At 37.0% G+C, this 25,526-nt stretch overlaps 1 protein-coding gene across 1 annotated transcript in view; it reads right to left on the bottom strand.

Moving 5' to 3' along the window:
- Nucleotides 1-20,093, bottom strand: part of LOC150081581 (rap1 GTPase-GDP dissociation stimulator 1-B-like) — a 199,792-nt gene extending 179,699 nt beyond the window's left edge. The window contains exons 1-2 of the mRNA XM_090380251.1: nt 19,990-20,093; nt 7,772-7,896 (exon numbers count right to left, since the gene is read on the bottom strand). Of these exons, the coding sequence (XP_090236377.1) occupies nt 7,772-7,844 (73 nt within the window). The 5' untranslated portion in view covers nt 7,845-7,896; nt 19,990-20,093. The remainder of the gene's footprint in view (nt 1-7,771; nt 7,897-19,989) is intronic.
- Between the last annotated feature and the right edge of the window lie 5,433 nt (nt 20,094-25,526).

Here is a 25,526-nt window from a genome sequence, read left to right as displayed (position 1 = left end):
AACTGAGACCACATATATTTGTGAAATGAATGTGGGAGGTTTAGATCTTTTTGCTGATAAGTTTCCTCTATAATTTTGACTATTTGTGATGTATTCAGTAGTAATGTCTTTGTCCTGTCATCCACTTTCAGAAAAAGGCATGCAGCCCCTTTTCCATAGCATAAGAAATTAATTAGATGAAAAGGACTGCCTATTATCAACAAGTGTTCAATCTCCTCTTTTGCAGCTCAATTTTTAGGGCTATTATAACAGGAGCATTATCAATACAAAGTGCAACACAGTTTTCAAAAAGAATCTCACAGGCTTTCGGGTTATTCAGAAGAAGCCAAATTGTACCCTGTAGAGAACAATTTGACTTCTTCAATTAAGAGCAAGCTGCTTTCAATTTTTTATTTTTTATTATTATTTTTATTACAAAAATTCACAACAGTGGGACACAGATTGGAATCAAGTTGACTACTGCCACCTGATGAAATCAAAAATGACACATTTTTCAAACTCATCACTATCTCTTCTTCACCCCCTGTGCAAATTCACTGAAAATGCCAGTTTTTGTTCTTCCACAGCTATTTTTTGCTACTGGGAAACACTTGTAAGAAATATGATTCTTGTTGTTGTAATAGGGTTTTAGGAGCATAAGCAACTAAGGCCATGTTGCTCTGTGTATATTGTCTGTAAATTTTCTGAGGTCGATTTTTGTTTGCTGGATGAAAAACCAGAGTTTCTGGGAGAAAAAACCATCCTGCTCTTATCTGAAACTGACTAACTCAGCCATGTTGTGTAAAAGGCTTATAAAAATTCCTCCCATCATTGATGGGACTAGAACTCAGGTCTTTTCCACCCGGTATGGAGACGAGAGTGATCCTACCAACTGTGCTACCGACTAGGGCGAAATATGATTAGTGTAACTCAGAGGATGGAAATGTTCTAGATTAAACAATGCAAATAAACACTCAGCATTCGTGATATCTTATCATCACTTTGAAATGCTAAATCCTATTTTTGAATTTCCTTCTACACACTTCACATTGTTCTTATGCTTATTTGTTTGCAAATGTATGATTAGTGCGTTTACAGACTGAAAAATCACATGTATATCACACAAATCTATCCCTTTATCTAGCTTTTACAATACAGTTTGTTGTTTTTGTTATTTAGGAGCATTAGCAACTAATGCCATATTGCTCTGGGGATATGCGGTGGTCATTCCCTGACCTTTCCGCATCCTCCGTATTTGGTGGTCAAGGGCTCGAACCCCGGTCTAATCAAGAAGCGTGTGCTACACACTGCTGCTCCTGCCCACCTGGCTACGGAGGCACCATTACAATACAGTAAACTCTCGCTAATCCGGTTACAGTTAATCCGGATCAAAATGTGAAAAATTCTTTCAAAGACACATGGGATTTAGGAAGGCAGATAAGTAACTATGACTGTGCGCTGATTGACTCTGCAGAGAGAGAGAGAGAGAGAGAGAGAACACGCATTACATTGTCTTTGTGTGTTGTTCAGTATCGTTCTTGACTCTGAGTCAGACGGATGTTATTGCTTATATCGCTTCATTTGTGTACTTCTCTATATGTATATACATATGAATATAAGTTAACATATTTTTGTATAATTATGGATTCTAAGAACTAAAAAGTGGAATAAAAAAAAAACACGTTACTCTAACTAACATTAACAAGCTCAAAGTGACAGAACTTGAAAATGATGTTCCTGGAAAAAAAAAATTACTGAAGAATTTAGGATCTGATCTGCCTTCCTCTTCTTTGCATGTGTGTGTGTGTGTGTGTGTGTGTGTGTGTGTGTGTGTGTGTGTGTGTGTGTGTGTGTGTGTGTGTGTGTGTGTGTGTGTGTGAAGAATTCCTTATCCCCAAACTTTGCTCTCTTTGCCAGCGATTTCTCATAATCTGCCTTTGTCAGCCTAACCTTTTCTGTGGCACTATTACAGATCAACTTGTAACTGTTACAGGCCTCGGTTCTTTTTATTGCTCTGTAACTTTTCTGTGCCATCTTTTTCTGCTCAAGTAATCTGGCAACTTCATTACTCGTCCAACTTGGATGAGAATGAAGCATTTTTTTTATTGGTATATACGCATTCAAGGATTTCTGTGATTAATATTTTAAAAGTATACCATAATTCAATTGTACTCACTCTGTGAGATATCTACCCAGTTAATAGAGGCCATGTAGCACCTTCAGCTGTGGTAATTTCCTCTCATGAAATTATAATCCATTCCTTTGCCTTTAACTACTGCTACCTCTCCCTTCATCATCCACCTTACAACTCCATGATCACTTCCTGCTACTGGTTAATAATAAATATTAATGATAAATTGGGATTGAAACACAAAGTCATGACAGGTGTATATATCCAATTTAAAGACTGAACCAAGTCAGACTTCCCTGAAAGAGCCTTTCACTCATTCAGCTGCCAGAAAGAAATCAGCTGATTCATAATTACTGCTGAATGAGTTGTCTTTAAAGCACCATCTAGTGTTTCAATAAGATGTGATAAAGAACCAAAAATAAAATTAACAAATCAAAAATAATAAATATAATGAAGAATTAATGTGAAATGGGCCCAAACTTATATTAACATTATTAGCCAGGCAAGAACTGGTATGACTTCTTTACACAACAACAGCCAGTAAGTGCTTAGTAAGATAATTTAATTACATATGTACTGTGGAAACATTTAAAAGTTTATTAATCTATTTTTTATTATAATATTATGCAGTAATTTGGATAATATTAATATTTTGAATAAATTTTGGATGGGGTGAAAACCTAAAGGTTGCAGTGTATTGGACCACCAGTGCAAAGAACCTGTTTGGTATTAATTTTAGTTTTCAAATGATGATAACAGTTACAATAATATTTTGTTGTTGCATTAATCCAACTAGAGTGCTGGCACATTTAATTGTGTGCCTTTATAGAGTGGAAAAAGTGCAAGTAAGAATGGGAAAGATTTCTGGTTACAGTGCAGACAGCAGGCCCTGTGTGAGTGCAGATGAACCTTGGAAATATCATTATGAAAATGTACATAAAATGGTACTATGCAGTCAACCAGCAAGCCCAGCCTGAATGCAGTAAAACCATGGGCAAACTAACATAGAGAATAAGATCAAGAGTTTTGCCCAAGTGCCACGTATTTACTACAGCTTTAATAGCTATGTTCATGTGGTACTTAATGAATCTTATATGCATATTAGTAATCATTAACCTAGTCTAACCTAGATAATGCACTAATCATATGTTTGAGGGTGTTGCTAATGTGTATTAACCGTGAAATGTTGGGTTCTAATCATGTTTGTGTGTATCTCTTTAAATATATTGGATTTCCAATTTGTAAATTTCCCTGCTTATAAAGCTTTATTTCCAGATTATGCTTATAATCACCAAATAACTGAATATAGTCAGTCCAATAGATATTGTACACACATACCTAATTATATGCTAACATTGCTAACTGTAAATTTTTTTAATGATTTTAAATTATGGAAGTGAAGTTGAAAAAATGGGGAATTTTTTCAACTATATGATCAACCCGGGGTCGATGGTATAGGCTATATACCACAACCCTGGAAGCCTTACTCACCTGTAGGCTCGATGATTTAATTAAAAAACTTTTGAGCCTACAGGCGAGTAAGGCTCCTGGGGTTGATGGTATATACCCTATAATTTTAAGGGAGGCAGCAAGTGAGGACACTGAACCATTAAGGCTAATTATCAGAGCATCACTGGACTAAGAAGAGATTCCACTTGATTGGAAAAATGTCAATGTATCGCCAATACATAAAGGCAGTTCTAAGAGGGTAATGGGAAATTACCGACCAGTCAGTCTAACTTCAGTAGTAGGGAAAATCATGGAGGCAATGATCAAGGGTAGAATTCAGGATCACAGATAGGAATGGAATTCTGAAGGATACACAGCATGGTTTTGTAAAGGGAAAATCATGTTTAACAAATCTGGTTAACTATTTTGAGAGGGTCACTCATGAGCTGGATTTAGAGAATAATTTCAACATTGTTTAGATTTCAACAAAGCATTTTACTCAGTCCCACACGAGCGGTTACTTTATAAGCTGGAACAAGTTGGAATCACAGGGAAAATCCTTAGATGGATAATAGGATGGCTTCGGGGCAGGAGGCAGAGGGTTGTTATAAATGGTTATTCTTCAGATAGGGTTAATGTAAGAAGTGGAGTTCCCCAAAAATCAGTATTGTGCCCACCATTGTTTTTGATTTTCTTAAATGACATCGATGAAGGAATAGAGGATGTGATAGATGTCTAAATTTGCAGATGATGTAAAGATCAGTAGAGTGGTTAATGATCACTGCCAAGCAGAGATTTTAAGATTATCTTTTCAGAGTGGCCTAGATAGACTTCATAGATGGTCAGAAAAGTATGCTTTAATTCAGCAAAATGCAAGGGCTTACATCTGCAGAACAGCAATCCCAAAATAACATACACTTGGTGGAGTTGAACTAAAGTCAGTAGTGGAAGAAAGGGACTTGGGAGTTACAATACGGTTAGACATGAAGTTCTCTGAGCATTGTAGACAGATTGCAAGGAAGGCCTGTGGTGTCCAATCGATGATTTATCAAACATTTTCTAGTAGAGACATGGATGTCATAATCCCATTATACAGGGTGTTTCAGTTAAACGTTTCAGAACTTCTAAGAGGGGTAGGGTACATCCTGACAACTCGAAATCATATAACAATGTGGGGTCGAAAATGCTTTCCTGAAGCGGTGTTGTACACAGAAGCACCATAAAGAAAAGAGACCGTAAGTGAGAAATCGTTTTAATAATACATGAAAAGAAGCAAAAGGTACATGGATTAAAGTAAGTGTTCGAAGTTTCTTCCACGGGCTACAATGCACGCCTCACATCTCCGACGCATGGACATCCGAACATTCTGGAATACTCCAGGCGAATTTCGAATTTCTTGAACAAGAACGCCAAGTTAGTAGGATGGATGATTACACGAACGCAGAGTTAGCTGATATGCATTTGGCGTACAGGGCTGCAAATTGTAGTGGGCCAGCCGCACAGCGTTTGTACGCGGAACGATATCCGACGAGGCGTATTCCCAGTCATAATTTCTTTGCAAGACTGCACCAGAGATTAGCCGAGAGAGGTTCATTTGAAAGAGCTGACAGGGACAGGGTAAGAACAGCACGGACTCCAGCCGTCGAATAGAATGTGCTACAGCATGTACAGGGGAATCCAAGAACGAGTACACGAAGTCTAGCAAACGCAGTCGGGGTTTCCCATTGCAGCGTCTGGAGGATTCTCCGAGAACAAGACATGCATCCGTTTCACGTGCAGCGTGTCCAGACACAGCAACCGGAGGATTATGCACCTCGTATTGCTTTCGCACAGTGGTACCTTGGAAAATGTGCTACAAATCCCCTTTTTCCTGCTGAAGTGTTGTTTTCCGATGAGGCATCCTTCACAAGGGAAGGAATTTTCAACACGCATAACGACCATATCTGGGCGGTCGAGAACCCGCATGCAATACGACGTCATGCAGCACAGATTCGATTTTCGGTCAATGTATGAGCCGGTATTATGGGAGATCACCTCATCGGACCTTACCTGTTACCGTGTCATCTAACCGGACCTATCTACTTGATCTTTCTGCAGCAAGTATTGCCACAACTTTTGAGAGATGAACAGATTTCTGCATCGACGCAACAGACAATGTGGTTCCAACACAATGGAGCCCCTGCCCATTATAGCGGAGATGTTTGAAACTACCTGGATGTCACATTTGGTCAACAGTGGATCGGACGTGGTGGTCCCGTGCGTTGGCCTGCTCGGTAACCCGACCTATCATGTCTTGATTTTTATTTCTGGGGTCATATGAAATCGCTAGTTTATGACACCCCTGTTGACAATGCTGAGGAGCTGGTTGCAAGAATCGCAGTAGCTGCCGAAGAAATTCGAAATTCGCCTGGAGTATTCCAGAACGTTCGGATGTCCATGCGTCGGAGATGTGAGGCGTGCATTGTAGCCCGTGGAAGAAACTTCGAACACTTACTTTAATCCATGTACCTTTTGCTTCTTTTCATGTATTATTAAAACGATTTCTCACTTATGGTCTCTTTTCTTTATGGTGCTTCTGTGTACAACACCGCTTCAGGAAAGCATTTCCGACCCCACATTGCTATATGATTTCGAGTTGTCAGGATGTACCCTACCCCTCTTAGAAGTTCTGAAACGTTTAACTGAAACACCCTGTATAAGGCTATTGTTAGACCACACTTGGAATACCATGCTCAAGTGTGGAGACTGCACCTAAAAAAAGACAAGCTTCTTAACAGGTCCAAAGATGGGTAATAACTCACCTGGTGAGATCGGCAAAAGGGCACCATACAAGAAAAGACTTCGAATATGTGAGTTACACAGCTTGGAAAATAAGCACTTTAGAAGAGACTTGGTTGAGGTGTTTAAAGCTCTGAGAGATAAAAGTAAAATGAACGAGGACGAAATTTTCATGGTTATAAATGATTCTAAAACTAGGGGCCATAAATTAAAGTTATGGGGGAGATGTTTAGACTGGATCACAGGAAGTTTTATTTTAGCCAGTGAGTTATAAATTAATGGAATAAGTTACCTTTGTGGGCGGTAGAGGCTAACAGTTTGGGTTATTCAAAGGACAGCTGGATAGTTACCTATGATAGGAGGAAAATGCAGAGGTTGTCTATATCCTTTTCTTTTATTATTTATTGTAATTCATTGTATTATTATTATAATACTCTTTTTTTTTTTTTTCTTTTCTTATTTTTTTTTTTTTTGGCTGGGGCAGCATAAGCCTTAGGCTTCCTTGCACCATATAGCCATTACTAATTAATACTAATAACTATTTAATAGTTAGCTTTCAAACATGGCAATATTTGTTTCAGTTAAACACCAAAATAAGTTTATTATATAATAAATTACTGAAATTGATGGAATAATGGAAACAGGTATACATGAGCTATTCATTTTGACTGGACGTTTGCTTAAAGCCCCTTCTCAAGTAGCAGAGGAAAGTTCATATAACATGAATGAATTTACATAATTTTATTAAATTAGTTATAAATATTATTACTAATAATTAAGTTATTAGATTAATATGTGCATACGCATAAAATAGATACTAATGTACCTTACAGCTCTTCCTTCATTACTTAACATAAACCTAGCCATAAATCCATCTGAAATGCAATTACATAATCTTTTTTATTACAGACTAAATAAATTATCGTGTGTGTTTGGAAATAATTGCTTAGCAGAGCACTACTACAATGACAGAAGTTTAGCCTTGGTTGCTTCCATGCTATTCTATCAAGGCTATCTCTATAAAGTGTGAAGTTTTCTACTTTAAAACCAGTTTATGGTTTGCTTTCACCCACTAGTTATTCAAATCTATAATTTTATATCCCAATTACATATTTCTTACAATTTTTTCACTGGTTACAGAAGAAATAACTATTATAACAAAAGATTATGGAAATGTAAAATTATGGGGAATATTATAAATCTTGTGATTGCATAATTAGTTTTGTACTTAATTCAAGAAATGACCTATTAGGGTTGGAAAAAAAAATCAGATGATTTACTTAGCCAAATAGAAATTTGCTCTCATTAATTAGTAATCAGCTAAACAGATGGAATATATATATTACGAATTTACACTTTTTATGTTCTTATACATATATTCTATATTTCTTTTATAATAAATTCTATCTATTGAATTTCAGTTCTGATACAAACCATTATCAGAAAGATTTCCATATAACTCCAAAAGAGATTCAAGGACTTCTTCTGGCAAATCTCTGTTAAGCATATTAACAAGTGAAGATAAACTGACTTATCCATTAGTCTTGTTTTTCCAGGATCTAGAATAAAAATCAGAAATAAAAGTTTAAAGAGACACATCATGGTAGGTAATTAAAATCATTAATATTACAATATTATAAAAAGTGTGAGCAGTATTCTTGAAGTTTTCTTTATGAACTGAGCTTTCTACAAAGAATTTTATGCAAACTTTATGCGCCGAGAACTGGAAAGCAATATTCTTTCATAAAAACACTATGTGCTGTATATTTGATACCATTTTATTTGTATATCCTGACTACTGCTATGACTAGCTGTTGTAAGGAATGCTGTTTAATTAGTTCATAAATAGTAATAGCCATATAGTGCAAGGAAGTCATAGGCTTTTGCTGCACTGGCCGAGGGGGGAAACAAAAAAAAAAGTAGTTGAGAAAATATCAATTATTTGCTTCCCTTTAACAAGACAGGTAACTACCCAGATGACCTTTGAATTTATTCAAACTGTCGGCCTCAACTACCTGAAGATAACCTGTTCTAGCAACTTGCTAGCTAAAAGTACAATCTAGTCTAAACCTCAACCCCTGTAAATTGAATTCATTGCCCCTGGTCTCCTGGGAGGTGCCTGGTTGCCAAGTTCTGCAGCCCACATAAGTCTATCCTTGCACTGTTTTTAATTCAACCACACCAAGTGTACATTTTATTTTGGGGTTACTATTTCCCAGGTGTAAGACCTTGCATTTTGCTGCATTAAAACATAGCTGCCACTTTTCTGACTATTCTTGAAGCCTGTTCAAGTCATCCTGAAAGAGCACTGCTTGGTATTTCTCATTAACGACTCTACCAATCTGCAAATTTTGACATAATGCCTTCCATCCCTTCATCGATGTCGTGTTTGAAAATCAGAAACAGTGGTCCAAGAATCGATCCTTTTTTTGTAAAAAGTTTGTAAATAGTTTGAAAATGTATTTACCTTTTTAATCCAGGTATTACTATAATGCACTAATAATCCAGTGATTTCTTGATGTATGTTTAAACACAATTTCACTTTTACATATAATTTCCACATTGTTTGCTGCTTGCTTATTCATGTTCCGTGCTTTCGCAACTCTCCACATTTCTCGCTGTGTTTATGGAACTGACCATTACTTGGTTGTTAGTGCTGTCAATCATAGAAAAAAAACTTTCAAAGTAATGAAATTTATTTTATGAAGTTAAGCTTGAAGCTGAATGTAATGTGTAGTTTGCTTTGTATTTTATGTCTTTCTAAATTGGCTGGGTTTTTTTTGGTAGATAAGTAATACAGATAGTGAGTAACTGATTAGAAATGTTGGTTATCAAGTGTAAACTATTTTAAGGTTCAAAATTGTTTTATTTGGAAACTGCAAGGCATTTAATTCATTCTGTTTGAATTAAACTTTGATAATGTGAGTAGTTGCTTTTAAAAAAGGAAAGAGATTAAATCCAAAAGACACTAATAATAAAGTTAAAGCTGCACAAAGGTATCTTCATGGATAATTATGTATGCACTTCATATTTTACTTCTGCGAGCAATGTAATTAAAAATCACCTCTGTCTTTAGAAAATTAATTAAACAGAATTAATTTCTAAAGACAGAGAGGTGGGCAACTTAATGTAAACAGTGACAGAATAAAATTAAAGTTAATATTCTTGGAAGAGCATTTTACCTTTTACAGACAGACAGAGAGAGAGAGAGAGAGAGTTTGTTTGTTTGTTTGTTGTTTGGTTTTTAGGAGCATTAGCAACTAAGGCCATATTGCTCCGGGATATGCGGTGGTCATTCCCTGACCTTTCCGCATCCTTCATATTTGGTGGCGACGGGCTCGAACCCCGGTCTAATCAAGAAGCATGTGCTATGCACTGCTGCTCCTTCCCACCTGGCTACGGAGGCGCCGAGAGAGAGAGAGAGAGAGAGAGAGAGAGAGAGAGAGAGAGAGAGAGAGAGAGAAATAAAAAACTGTTTATCTAAATACCATTGTAACTTTGCCTGTGTTGTTAAATGTCAACTGTAACATTAAAGTTAGATAAGCTAATCTGCATTGCATTTGTTAGTACATTGTTAGTGCTAACAATGTGCTGAAAAACTGACATTAAGCAGCAAACTGTATTTTTTTGTAAATCTTTCTTTTGTAATAACTAAAGTTTTCTGTGAATTCTTAAACATGTTGTAATTTGTGTTATTTGAAAATTCATCTTATATAATCATACAAGTCATAGCAGATCTAGGCTCACTATATTTGTGATGTGTGTGTGTGGGAACCCAGAAGCCACATTCAGAACCATTACACCACTTCTATTTTAAAGACGTTTTTCAGGAACTAAAGAAATATGCTCATAACTGTTTACTTATTTTTAGAGGACACAGTTATTTGTTAAGAACTTGTGTGTGTTTGCTTTGCAGACATGTTACTGATCCTTCTGTTTAGCTGTAAATTTTAACTGTTTTTTTGTAGTAGTAGTAATGGCATGTGATACAAGAACGCAAGCGTATGAGCTTATGCAGCATTAGCCAAAAAAAAAAAAAAATTTTTACAAAGCAATCCCCTCTAAATATTTGTCCAGTTCCTCCTTAAATTTATTTAACCTATCAACTTCCACAACGACAGATGGAAGTTTGTTCCAGAAATGAACCACCCACTGGCTAAAGGCAAATTTCTGCACATCTATTCTACATCTGTCCTTCCTCAATTTCAATTTATGCCCCCTTAGGTTCATAACCTGAACAAGTGGAAGAATCCTATCAGAATTCAGGTGTTATACACCTCAATCAGATCACCTTGCAGTCTGCCTAGTCTCCAGCTGCGGCAATTTGCAGAACTTAAGCCTCTCCTGGTAAGAGGATCCCTTCATTCCCCTCACCAATCTAGTTGCCCTTCTCTGTACACGCTCAAGCAGATCTACAACCTTCCTAAAATGAGGCCTCCAGACCTGCACGCAGTACTCAAGGCATGGCCTGACCATTGCCTTATACAGGGGGAAAATCACCTCCTTTTCCCTGCTAAAAAAATTTCTGTATATATCATTTACAACACCCCATGACTGTACAATTACTCCCATGTCTTTTTCATTTTCTACCTCATTAAGTGTAGTACCACACGGTTGGTACGTTTCTCTAGGGTTATTTCTATCCATAGGCAGTACTTTGCATTTTTCAATGTTAAACGTCAGTTGCACTTTCTAGCCCATCTGCCAAATTTTCCAGATCCTGTTGCAGTAACACACTGCCATTACTGTCATTAACAATCCTGCCAACCTTTGTATCATCTGCAAACCTCGATACTAAGCCTGATATACCTTCATCAATATCATTGATAAATATACAAAACAACAGTGGACCCAACACCGAACCCCCTGGGACTCCACTAATAACATTAGTCCACTAAGAGCAGCACCCGTTGATTACCACCCTCTGTCTTCTCCCACTCAACCATCCTTTTATCCATTGTAGCAACTTACCCTTAATACCATTCTGCTCCATTCCAATTTGTACAGTAGTCTTCCATGTGCAACAGTGTCAAAAGCTTTCCTGAAATCCAAGTATATGATATCAAATTTTTTTTGCATCCAGTTCCTTTGTAACCACATCATAATAACCAATCAAAATTGTCAGACAAGACTTTCCCTTAACAAACCCATGCTGTGTCTGAATTATTGCTGCAGTCTTGTCTAGATGATCCTGCATGGCATCTTTAACCAGTGACTCCATTATTTTACCCGGAACAGAAGTTAAACTAACTGGACTGTAATTACTCGTGTCACCTTTCGATCCCCTTTGTGAGGGACACATTGCACATCTCCAGTCCATGGGGACCTCCATTGAGTCCAAGGATGCTCTTAAAATTATGGCTAAGGGTTTTCATACTTCCTTTGCCGCCTCCTTTAATATAACTGAATAGATCCCATCCATCCCAATTGCCTTTCTTATGTTTATCTTCAACAATTTATCCTCCACTTTGTTCTCAGTTATTACAAAATCATTAAGCAACCTGTTACAATTTGATAACCTTGTGGCATTTTCAAACCTTAATAACTCCTCGTGTGAATGTAGATGCAAATTACTCATTTAGTTTGTTTGTTATCTGAGCAGGATCATCAACAGTCGAACCATTGATATCAAGTGGACCAATCAGATTCATCCCCTTCCTGTTAGAGTTTATATAAGTAAAGAAATCCTTGCTGTTTTTCTTATCATCCTTTGCCAAAGATTCCTCGTAATCTGCCTTCGCCTGCCCAACCTCCTTTGTGACTTAATTACAGACTAGCTTATATATATTAACCCCGGGGGCTCACATCTGGTGAGTATGGACTTGGCAAACCCAGGGTCCTGAGCTGGATATCATCATTCTTCTCTTTCTTGGTGATGCCTTTCTCTCTCTCTCTCTCTCACACACACACACGCACGCACACAGGGGGGGGGGGTAACTCGGGAATTTTTTTTTTTTGGCTGGTGCAGCATAAACCTTGTACCATATGGCTGATGATAATAATAATAATAATATCATAGGCTTCTGTGTCGCCTGATAATTTATATGCATCCCATGCATTTTTCTTCTCTGCCATGAGTCTCATTAGTTCATATGACAACCATTTAAGCCTCAACCTTGAACAATATTTCTTAATAGGTATGAAACGTTTAGTAGCTTCCACTGTTAATTGCTTCAATGCTTCCCACTTAGAATTTGCTGTTGGTAACATCATCAGTTGGTCCCACTGTACAGAATTTAAAAACTGACTGAGACCACTACAGTCACCTTTACGGAAGCAAAAACCCCTTCCTTTACCCCTGATGGTAATTATACCTTTAAGTAAATCCCACATCAGTACCCTGTGATCGCTGCCACCTAATGGTTCCTTTATCTGCAAATTCTTAATACACCAATGATCACTGCTGATAACCAGATCAAGAGTATTACCCTCTCTGGTTGTCTCTCGAACATGCTGCTGCAGAAAACAATCATCCAATAAATCCACAAAATCTTACTAGTGTGCGGGTGACCAACCCATAAGTTCCAGTCTATATCTGGGATTTAAAATCCCCCATTATAAGACATTCTGATTTACTAGCCCACTCTATTTCTCTGTACAATTGTACTCATTCGAGTCATTAGACCTATCACACACTCCTACTCTTCTTTTTGCTTTCGCAGTGCTTATGCCACACCAAACTGACTCAACAGTGCACTGTTCATCTATATCAACTGGATGCACTTCTTTTGATTTTATGTTTTTCTTAATTAACAGCATAATACCTCCTCCTCCCTTCCTATCCTATCCTGTCCTGTTGATCCTTTCTGTACACATTGCACTCCCCAAATTCCAGTTCTATATTCCTTATATCTGTGTGACACTACATCTCTGATATCCCAACAAAATCTGCCTTTGAGGTCTTGACCAACACTTCGAATTCATCAAATTTATTTACTATACTTCTAGAATTGGTATATATGCAAGTATAAATGTACCTATTCTTATTAGCTACCTAAAACATCCCATATACCCACATGTTTCACGATGACTGCCATCAGTACCTGAAACCTCCAACACCCCTCACTCCACGCTGCTGCTTATTCTAATAGAAGTAGTGCAAGAATCACCTTCACCTCTGCCTGCAGCTACTTTTAACCTATTATTCTGTGAATCCCCCCCCCAAGCTAGCAGTTTTCCGACCCACCTAACACTGTCTCGATAGCATCAGCAAATATTCTTGCACCCTTTCTATTTAAGTGTATCCCATATCTGTAGAAGCAGTCTCTCCTGTTAACAAGCACAGACCAGGCTGAAAAAAATATTACCCCTTGAGTCTTGCACATTTCCTCCAGGGCCGAATTGACTGACAAGGCTCTCATCATGTACTCCCTCCTATCGTGTCTCGGCAGAATTGCAGACACTTTCAAATTTAACCCTAATTCACAACTTTTTTGCAACATTGACCTGTACTTGTTAAGAAAATCTGCAGATCTCCTACTCTTAATGTCATTAGTGCCAACGTGGACAACAATATCACCCTTTGTGCCCTTAAAAGATGATATATGCTTTAAAACGTCATCAACTTTTTTCCCCGTCTCCCTGACAATAGAGTCACCGACGATAACTAACTCCTGTGGGACCAGCACATTCTGCCTTGGAGGTTGCCGTTGTGTTGCCTGATGCCTAGGAGTGAGCTCTGGCGTTGTGTGGGGCAGCTGACAGCTTGACGGGCCCCTCATATTAATTTCTTCGAGAGCATCTACCCTACACCTCACGCTCTCATAGACGCCCATCAGAACGCTGAGCTGACGCCTAATTTCTAGACACTCTGCACCTGGCACACACAAAGACATCCTCCTTGGCTAGATCATGTTCCGTTCCAGAGAGTTCGGCAAACATTTCACAGGTTGCACATTTTTTTAGGCTGTGATGCGTTGGAGAACTGCACCCCTTAGTTCTCCCCCGAGTCACAGCACGCCTGCCACTTTTCGCCCGTTGCTTTTTTGCTCTAGTCTGGGGCAAGATATTTTAAATTAATAAGATCAATAAATTTAATTAATTAATTGTCAATACTACACTATCTAATAGAGTACTAAATGCAGGGATGCGAATTACGCTATATAATTTTACGTTAGAGCTACCTAGTTCCCACAATTAAAAATTTGAATTCCATACCATTCTATACAAAAACAATGGCTGCAGGATTCAAACGAAACAACGGTTTTACGTATATTAAGTAGTAATCTACAAAAACTCTTATCTAAATTTAAAAAAACCAGCGCATCTAGAACTATATGGCTACTTATAAAGTTCAATATAAAATAACAATTAGGTAAATAAAATGGCAAACACTTATCGCTTTTTCGGAGCCTGTAATTCACAGCTGTAATTTTTAAAGAGAGTCAGCGCCCTCTAACTGGTGGTTGTTTTTACAACCACCAGTGCATTCAACTGTTCACAACCTAATGACCCACAAACATTATTAGGGTACAAGCTAAGGATAGAATACAAAAAAATAACACCAACCAACAATAGTAATACCAAAAAATCCTTTATTTCTGTCCCATATGTTGAACAGTGGCACAAACAACTTAACAGATTCTTTAAAGATACCAAATTTAAAATTGTAGCCAGGCCAATATGGAAATTACACACTATACTAACAATCGCTCAGTCCTTTCCTCGTTCGCAACACAAATAAATGACCTAGTATACAACATTTCTTGCAGTGGTTGTGACTCGTGTTATCAGGGTTCTACGCACTTTGCTCTGAAATTTCGTATTAACCAACACCCGGCCTCAGTTTGTGTTGTTGTTATTTTGGTTTTTAGGAGCATTAGCAACTAAGGCCATATTGCTCCGGGAATATGCAGTGGTTATTCCCTGAACTTTCCACATCCGCCGTATTTGGTGGTGACGGGCTCGAACCCCGGCCTAATCAAGAAGCGTGTGCTACACACTGCTGCTCCTTCCCACTGGCTACGGAGGCACCCTCTCAGTTCGTGCTTCTCATTCAGCAGCATCAGAATTAGCCTTTGGTGCCGTTAATGAAAAAAATTTTTTTTGATTAAACGAGACCAAAATACTTAGTGTTCAACGTAATTATATGAGACTATTAATTGCAGAAACTGTCGAAATTAAATTACATGAGAATTCTGTTAATGTTTGCCGGCCATATCTAATCTCCGCCTCGTGGTCCTATACGCGTAAGATCTTGTCCCTTATCTAAACCTTGGTTTTCCAATAAATGTGGAAAGGCAGTTCAGGAGAAGTATGTTGCATATCGTAATTGGCTTGTTTCCAATTCTTCAGTTTCATTTTCTGCCTACGCCAAAGCTTGTAACAATTGTAAAGCAGTTATTAATCAGTCCAAACTAGATTTTGAACAGGCTAAAGGTAGAAAACTTGCTTCTTGCCCTAATGGTAGCCAAGCAATCTGGTCTCTTGCCAAAGCTGTTGGCCGCAACTTTTACCCATCTCTGCTCCCACCTCTGTCAAAACCAGATGGTTCTGTTGTCACTTGGGCCAAGGATAAAGCTGACCTGCTAGCATCCCATTTTTCTCCCAACTCATGTAATAATAATCTTGGTAAAACACCTCCCATCATTCCCAACACGCTCCATTCAATGCCTCCTGTGGTCTTCTGTCAAAAGTATGTCAGAAGGATTTTGACCAATCTTGATGCTAAGAAAGCTCCGGGTCCTGATGGTATTTCTCCACTTGTTCTCAAAACCTGTGCTCCTGAACTTATTCCTGTTCTTTGCCACCTTTTTTCACTTTCTTATTCCAAGGGTGTTTTTCCTTCTGCTTGGAAATTTGCTCATATCCAGCCAGTTCCTAAAAAGGGTGACAAATCCCTCCCATCCAATTATTGTCCCATTGCAATTACTTCTACTCTTTCTAAAGTAATGGAGAAACCAATTAACTGCCAACTCTTAAACAACCTAGAAACCTTCTGTCTGATCAATGATTGCCAGTATGGATTCCGTCAGTGTCAATCCACTGGTGATATTCTGGCTATGTTACCCATTTATGGACAAATTCAATGGAAAAGTTCGGTGAAACAAAAGCAGTTGCTCTTGACATCTCAAAGGCTTTCGATTGTGTTTGGCATAAAGGTCTTCTAAACAAGCTTCCATCTTATGGTTTGCCAACTCATCATCATCATCATGAACTTGGTCCGGCTTAGGTCTTTTAAGACCTGTTCCGTTGTAGCTCTTGGAGGTGGTCTTGATCTCGCCATCGTTGTCTTGGTCGACCAACATCTCTCTTGCCTGTAGGTTTGTAGTTAAAGGCTAATTTTGGGATCCGGTCTGGGTTCATTCTTTCTATGTGGCTGATCCATTTTTCCTGATACCGTTTTATGTCATTTACTATGTTATCTACTTTTAATTTCTCGCGGATATCTAAATTTCTTTGGTGGTCTAGTCTTGTAAAGCCTAATAATGGTCTTAAAAATCTCATTTGTGCTCCTTCTAGTTTGTGTGCATATTTCTTATTTATGACCCAAGTCTCACAGCTGTAGAAGAGGGCTGGTTTTGAAGTGATGTTGTGCAGTCGTAATATTGTTTCAGTTGTCATTTGTTTTGCGAAGTGGCATTTAATCGTTCCATTAATTTTATTATATTTTTTTGGTTTCGTGTGGATGTCTTTCCCTTCATTTGATATTAAATTTCCCAAATAGGTGAAGTCAGACATCTGTTCTTTTATTTTATCATCAATAACAATTTTGACTCTTTGTATGTTTTTTCCACATAATCCCATTGATTTTGTTTTTGAGGTGGAGATTTTCATCTCGTACTTTTTACCTATTTTATTAAGTTCATTTGCTGCTATCTGTAGTTTATCTTCGGATTTTGCAATTATAACTTGCGATCATCAGCATATAATATAGTTTGGATTTTATTCCTGTTGCTCAACTGTATTCCATTGTTAATTGTTTGTTTCCATTCTTTAAGAATTTTATTGATGTAGATATTAAATAAATTTGGTGATAGTCCACATCCTTGTTTCACTCCTTTGCTGGTGTTAATTGGGTCTGATAGTTGGTCATTAGAATATTTTATACAGACTTTTGAGTTTTTATATAAGCTTTGGATCGCTTTCCGGATTTGGGTTAGGATATTTTCTTCATGTAGAATCTGCCAAAGTTTGCCAACTGTTCTTTGTAATTGGTTATCCAGTTTTCTCTCTGATCACTCACAGAGAATGATGGTAGATGGTTCTCTGTCTTCTAAAAAGATATTCTGATCTGCTGGCCAACTCTATATTTCTGATTAGACACTCATTTGAACTTATACCATACTCCTGCTATCATTCCCGCTGTCCACAAATGCTAATGTGTCACACCAGATTAACTCAACAACATTAAACAAGCAATCTATGTCCACAGGCTGTTCTATTTTCTTGTCCTCTTTTGGTACATGTACTCAGCATATTCAAATTCCTCATTCCAAAATTCAGCAATGTGGTTTCTGATATTCCTATAATATAAGCATTTGATAACAAAAAAAATTAAAATTCAAATTTATTTATCATGCTACTATCAACAATTAGCAATTATCTACTATCAGCAAGTATATGTTTACACCTTTTTATGCTTCTAATAACTCTGATATGCAGTTGTCCATATTCTTAGTCCTATCTGAATCCCAACATTGAAGTTAAACATAAGGAAGACACTTGGGGTAGATGGGATCTATCCAGTTATATTAAAGGAGGCAGCAAAAGAAGTAAGCAAACCTTTAGCCATAATTACAAGAATCCTTGGATTCAGGGGAGGTTCCCACAGACCTGAGATGTGCAAATGTATCCCCTATTCACAAAGGGGATTCAAAAGGTGACACAAGTAATTATGGACCTGTTAGTTTAACTTCTGTTCCGGGGAAAATTATGGCGTCACTGATTAAAGCATCACTGCAGGATCATCTAGACAAGGCTGTGGTTATAGTTCAGACACAGCATGGTTTTGTTAGGGGGAAGTCTTGTCTGACCAAATTGAGTGGATACTACAATGTGGTCACAGAGGAACTGGATGCAAAAAATTATGTTGATATCACATACTTGGAATTCAGGAAAGTTTTTTATACTGTAAAACGTGGAAGACTGCTGTACAAATTGGAGCAGTATGGAATTAAGGGCAAGTTGCTGTTACGGATAAAGGGATGGTTGAGTGGGAAAAGACAGAGTGGTAATCACTGGACACTGCTCTTTGTGGACTAATGTTATTAGTGTAGTCCCCAAGGGTTCGGTGTTGGGCTCATTGTTGTTTTCTATATTTATCAATGATTTAATGAAGGAATATCAGGCTTAATGTCCAAGTTTGCAGATGATACGAAGGTTGGCAGGGTTGTTAATGAGTAATAAGAGCAAGCTACTGCAACAGGATCAAGAAAAGTTGGGCAGAGAGGTGACAACTGAAGTTTAACATTGACAAATGTTAAACTTCAGTTGTCAGATAGGCTGTCAGAGCAGCCCATGGGAATTTGTCCATGATATACAGGAATTTTGCTAGCAAGGATAAGGCAGTGATTATCCCCTTGTATCGGGCAGTGGTCAGGCCACAGCTTGAATATTGCACTGAAGGCCTCAATTTAGGAAGGATATAGAGCTACTGGAATGAGTACAGAGAAGGGCAAGACTGGTAAGGAGAACAAAGAGTTGCCCTTACCAAGAACCACTTAAGTTCTGCAAATTGCAATGTCTGGTGACATTGCAATTTGCAGAACTTAAGTGAAGAACTTAAGACACCTGCAAGGTGATCTGATTGGGGTATAGGTCTTGAATGGTTTGATGGAATTTTTCCTTTTGCTCAGATTAGGCACCTGAGGGGGCATAAATTTATTAAATTGAGGAAAGGTAGTTGTAGAATAGATATGGAATTTGCCTTTAACCCACAGGTGGTTGATTGCTGAAACAAACTTCCATTGGTTGTTGTGGAAGTTGATAGCTTAAATAAATTCAAGGAAGAACCGGACAAACTTTTGGAGCAAATGAATGGGTAAAATGGGAAGGTTTTTTTTTTTTTTTGTTTGTTTGTTTGGCTAGTGTATAAGCTTGCTTTCTTGCATCATATGCCTCTACTAATGCCTAATGCTAACATGACTGCAATCTCCCCCCTAGAATGTCCTAAGATTGCACAGAAAAGCAACAAAATTAGTTTAGCAGACATAAAAGGGCATTCCTAACAAGAAAGACAGGAGTTCTGCAAATTAGGCATTTGCATAATGATCTAACTACCATGTTCAAGTCTTTAAAAGGGTTGAACAAACTATATTTTAACGGTATCTTTACTCATTCTCAGATGACACAGACAAAGGGGATAGAAATTTAAACTGAAAAAAGGATGACTGCAGAATGGTGTTTCAGCCAGAGAGTAACTGACTGTTAACTGTTTAGGTAGTTTGAGTAAAGTTAAAAGATTGGACAAATCATTAGAAGAAAGGAAAAATGAAGTAGGCAAAAGGTTTTTTTTTTTTTTTTTTGCATAATTTTGTCAATATTAATACTAGCATGTTTATCAAGACACACTGAAGTATCTCCCATGTGAGATATATAATTTAAGGTGAGTTTATTTCACAAGCTAATAAGCTAGACGAAAAGTAGGAGTAGACGGAATTGTTTCTTCTTAAATTTATTACTACTTAACATATAAATTTCAGTTTACTTACCATAGTCAGCCAAATAGCTCAGAACATACACACAATGTGTAGCAATGTCTTCATCTGAATAGAATCTCTCTAAGTACTGCAATAACACCTCAACGATTCCAGCTTGCAGGGCATGTTCTTGGACCTCTTTTATAAAATGCAAAGTAAATGCAACATAAACAGAAGGGAGTGGACAGAGAAAAAGAATAAACAACACTATTATGTATAATAATAAAATTTTTTGAAGGAAAATGCATTTTTATAATAACTGAAAAGAATACTGAACAAGATGTTACATGTTTAGGGCATACATGATTAAATATATTAAAATAGCACCGCTTAATTTTCAGCACTCACCTCTTGACAAATCCACTTGGATGTGATGAGATTATAGAAGACACATAGTTAATAAGAAGGAGAGACTTATTTGTACTAAAACATTACTGAAGTTGTGGTTCAATTTAAATTTAAAAAATTAAAACGTGACATTAATTAAACTCATTAAAAAATGTGTGCATAAGAAAGGGAACGTACATTCCATTTCACGGTTGTCAGTTAAAATCGTAAAGGTGGTGATAACCTTGAATAGATTAATTACTAATGAAAAGCCAATAGTTGTGCACGAGCAACTTCGATAATCATCTTCAGTTATCTTCAGTGAGAAGTGGAACGCAAATGTTATTAATAAGAAGAGATATTACCCTAGATGCAATTCAGAGCATATGGGAACTTTATTTGTGTCAAGTCCCAAATAGGGGAGGCTGACTGGGAGTTTTGTGTTTAATACGTTCAATGTCAACAAAACCACTCGATAACTAAAGCTTCGTTTTGGAGAATTTTATAATTAGATTCCAATTTAATTATAGTAATAGCTGAATCAATCGGTGGATTATGATTGTGGGAATGGACATGCTGTGTTAACTCTACTAGATAGGTTAGACTTAAAACTATTAAAATGATAATACATGTGCGTATTAGAGATTTTGGAAATACCGAATTAAGTCATGGTGCTCCCAATATAACAGGCATTACAGTCAATTTGGCATTGAATTAGATATATAATATTATTAGATAGTATGAATCAGAGCTGTGATACTCAATATGTTCTACGTTGATAATAATATTAGTAAATTAATAAGAGGAGTTTACCTCGATATAGTACGTGGAACACTTCCGTATGATACCCTCCAGAAATTAAAACGGAAAAAACGAAAAAATCGACAACTTACCGGTACATTAAAGTAAAATATAAATAATTAAATAATCAATTCAAAACAATTCAAAATTCAAATTAACGCAATTAAAAGAATCTAACGAAAATATTCAAACGATTTTCCTTCCTGAAGCTGACAATGCTTTTCGACCGACTGTCGTGATCACAGGAATGAAAATTACCGAATCAGGCTAAACCTGCAACTTAAATAGTGATTATATGTCTTCGCGCATGCGCGTAAAGGTCCACGCATCGGAGATCAAATATGGCCGCCGAACATTAACAGAATTCTAGTGTAATTTAATTTCAACGGTTTCTGCAATTAATAGTCACGTATAATTACGTTGAACGTTAAGTATTTTGGCCTCGTTAAATAAAAAAGTATGTTTTTCGTTAATGGCATGAAAGGCTAATTCTGACGCTGCTGAACGAGAAGCACGAACTGAGGCTTCGTGTTGATTTACACGAATATTAAGCGAAAACCGCGTCGAACCCTGGTAAGACGAGTCGCAATCACCGCAAGAAATGTTGTATACTAGATCATTAATTTGTGTTGCGAACGCGGAAAGAACCGAGCGATTGTTCAGTATAGTGTGTAACTTCCGTATAGGCCTAGCTATAATTTTAAATTCGGTATCTTTAAAGAATCTGTTAAGCTGTTTGTGCCACTGTTCAACATATGGGACAGAAATAAAGTATTTTTTGATATTACTATTGTTGATTGGTGTAGTATTTTTTATCCTATCCTTAGCTTGTACCCTAATTCGATTTATTGTGTTAATGGGATAACCCCTGTTCAAGAATCTGCTAGTTAATATTTGTATTTCTGAGTCCAAAGCAGAATCCGTCGTTGAATATTTATAGGCATTTAGAAATTGATTAAAGATAATCGATCTTTTGTAGGTGAACGGGTGGTAGCTATTATAATGTAGAAGCATACCGGTGTTTGTGGATTTTCGATAGATGCTAAATTGTATTTTGTTCGAGTCACGGGTAAGCGTGAAATTTAGAAAGTTTAATGACTTAGTATCCGTATCTTCCCTTTCCAATGTAAATTTGAGTCTAGAATGAATATTATTAAACGAATGTAAAATGTCTTGGATAGTACTACTATCAGTAATAACTAGAACATCGTCTAAATACCTCCCATAGTATGTTATACGGGGACGAAAAGGTGTCAAATGTATCTGCTCAATCGTTGAGAGATAGATCTCTGACATTAAGCCACTCAGGCTCAAACCCATTGGTAATCCAAAAATTTGTTTGTACACCTTGTCTCGAAAGGTGATGTAGTTAGCCTCAACTAATAGTTTAATTAAGTGAAAAATTTCCTTAATGGGCAGCTTCGTATAATTAATCGGTGTCGAGTTTTTATTTAACATATCCCAAATAATATCTAATGTGTATTCAACGTTTACATTCGTATATAATGAGGTAACATCTAATGAGAATAAATTGTCATTGTCGCCGAGTCTACAGTCTTTAAGATTATTAAATAATGTATCGTAATTCTTAATCCCAAATTGTATAACCTGTCTAAAAGGTCTTATAATATTATATACATGTGTGGCTAAGGCTGACATTGCCAAGTTCCTGTAGGAAACAATAGGTCGAATCGGAAATCCAGGTTTGTGTAATTTTACCTGACCAAAAAGTGCAGGAATATTGTATGTTCTGGACTTCAATTCCTTCAACTGAACCATAGTAATGTAGTCGTTTTTACGATATGTGGTTAACGTTTTATTGTATTGATTTACCAAATTGGTAAACAGTGTCGGGTCCACTTCACGATAAGTGGAGGTATCAGACACAACTGAATCTAACTTATTAATATAATCATGTTTATCTAGTATTACCACTGTATCTCCTTTATCTGCCCTCTGTATAATAATGTCCTTATTTTCTCGAAGTTCTCGTAAAGCTGAACTGTCATGTGTATTCAATTTAGGAAGTCGCATTTCTTTTATGTTATTCACTACTTGGTTAACTTGTTGAATAAATACATCTTTTTGTGGAACACTACGAAGTCCAAATTCAATATCAATTACGCATTGTTTTTTTGGCAGCTTTCGAGGTGGTAAATTATAATTTAATCCTTTGGATAAAAGTGAAATCTGGTCCTGCGATAGTGTACACGAGGAAAGATTTGTAACCTGTTGATATGTCGGTTCGTTGGATACTGGGTGAGGGGGTGTTCGTGAACTAGCCGACATATTCTGTGATAGTGCGTTATGTGTCTGTGGGCGGGATGTCACCCAACTCGTGTGAACTTGGTCGCAAGCTCGCGACAATGTGTTAGAATTCGCATGAACGTGTCTTGAACTATTCGATAATGCTTGCAACTTATTAACGTGTCTGTTTTTTATTTCTGAGGCTTGTGCTTCCCGTCGCAAATCTATGGAGGTCTTCAATACAGACCAATCGTTCGGATGTAGATAATTTTTTAATTTATCGCGAAGTTTCCTAACCTGGGAAAGGTATTTTTGTTTATCCGAATATCGAGATTTTAAGGCAAGCTTAACAATATTACGTGATGTAGCCAGTGATAGTTGTTTTATGCCTGAAATTTTTTGATTTAAATTCACCCAGGCAAACTTCGGAACGATGTTGTTTTGAAGGCAATATTTTAGGAAAGAAATATGGTAACTTTGGGCCGAGTACCTTAGTGTAGATTTCATGTAATTTTGTACCAAGCCATTCAAAAAATCTCCCATAATTGTGTGTATCGATTGTATACTACTGGAGAGACAGGAAGTGAATGAAATAGTCAATAAGAGTTTGAAAATTAATTAGATAGTATGAATAACTCCTCTTATTAATTTACTAATATTATTATCAACGTAGAACATATTGAGTATCACAGCTCTGATTCATACTATCTAATTAATTTTCAAACTCTTATTGACTATTTCATTCACTTCCTGTCCCTCCAGTAGTATACAATCGATACACACAATTATGGGAGATTTTTTGAATGGCTTGGTACAAAATTACATGAAATCTACACTAAGGTACTCGGCCCAAAGTTACCATATTTCTTTCCTAAAATATTGCCTTCAAAACAACATCGTTCCGAAGTTTGCCAGGGTGAATTTAAATCAAAAAATTTCAGGCATAAAACAACTATCACTGGCGACATCACGTAATATTGTTAAGCTTGCCTTAAAATCTCGATATTCGGATAAACAAAAATACCTTTCCCAGGTTAGGAAACTTCGCGATAAATTAAAAAATTATCTACATCCGAACGATTGGTCTGTATTGAAGACCTCCATAGATTTGCGACGGGAAGCACAAGCCTCAGAAATAAAAAACAGACACGTTAATAAGTTGCAAGCATTATCGAATAGTTCAAGACACGTTCATGCGAATTCTAACACATTGTCGCGAGCTTGCGACCAAGTTCACACGAGTTGGGTGACATCCCCCCCACAGACACATAACGCACTATCACAGAACATGTCGGCTAGTTCACGAACACCCCCTCACCCAGTATCCAACGAACCGACATATCAACAGGTTACAAATCTTTCCTCGTGTACACTATCGCAGGTCCAGATTTCACTTTTATCCAAAGGATTAAATTATAATTTACCACCTCGAAAGCTGCCAAAAAAACAATGCGTAATTGATATTGAATTTGGACTTCGTAGTGTTCCACAAAAAGATGTATTTATTCAACAAGTTAACCAAGTAGTGAATAACATAAAAGAAACGCGACTTCCTAAATTGAATACACATGACAGTTCGGCTTTACGAGAACTTCGAGAAAATAAGGACATTATTATACAGAGGGCAGATAAAGGAGATACAGTGGTAATACTAGATAAACATGATTATATTAATAAGTTAGATTCAGTTGTGTCTGATACCTCCACTTATCGTGAAGTGGACCCGACACTGTTTACCAATTTGGTAAATCAATACAATAAAACGTTAACCACATATCGTAAAAACGACTACATTACTATGGTTCAGTTGAAGGAATTGAAGTCCAGAACATACAATATTCCTGCACTTTTTGGTCAGGTAAAATTACACAAACCTGGATTTCCGATTCGACCTATTGTTTCCTACAGGAACTCGGCATTTTCAGCCTTAGCCACACATGTATATAATATTATAAGACCTTTTAGACAGGTTATACAATTTGGGATTAAGAATTACGATACATTATTTAATAATCTTAAAGACTGTAGACTCGGCGACAATGACAATTTATTCTCATTAGATGTTACCTCATTATATACGAATGTAAACGTTGAATACACATTAGATATTATTTGGGATATGTTAAATAAAAACTCGACACCGATTAATTATACGAAGCTGCCCATTAAGGAAA

Source organism: Mastigoproctus giganteus, chromosome 8, assembly GCF_048544385.1.
Source record: "Mastigoproctus giganteus isolate SK-2022 chromosome 8, ASM4854438v1, whole genome shotgun sequence".
Taxonomy (NCBI): domain Eukaryota; kingdom Metazoa; phylum Arthropoda; class Arachnida; order Uropygi; family Thelyphonidae; genus Mastigoproctus; species Mastigoproctus giganteus.
Note: the sequence above shows the minus strand (reverse complement) of the source record. Positions and strands in the feature narration are given on the sequence as shown.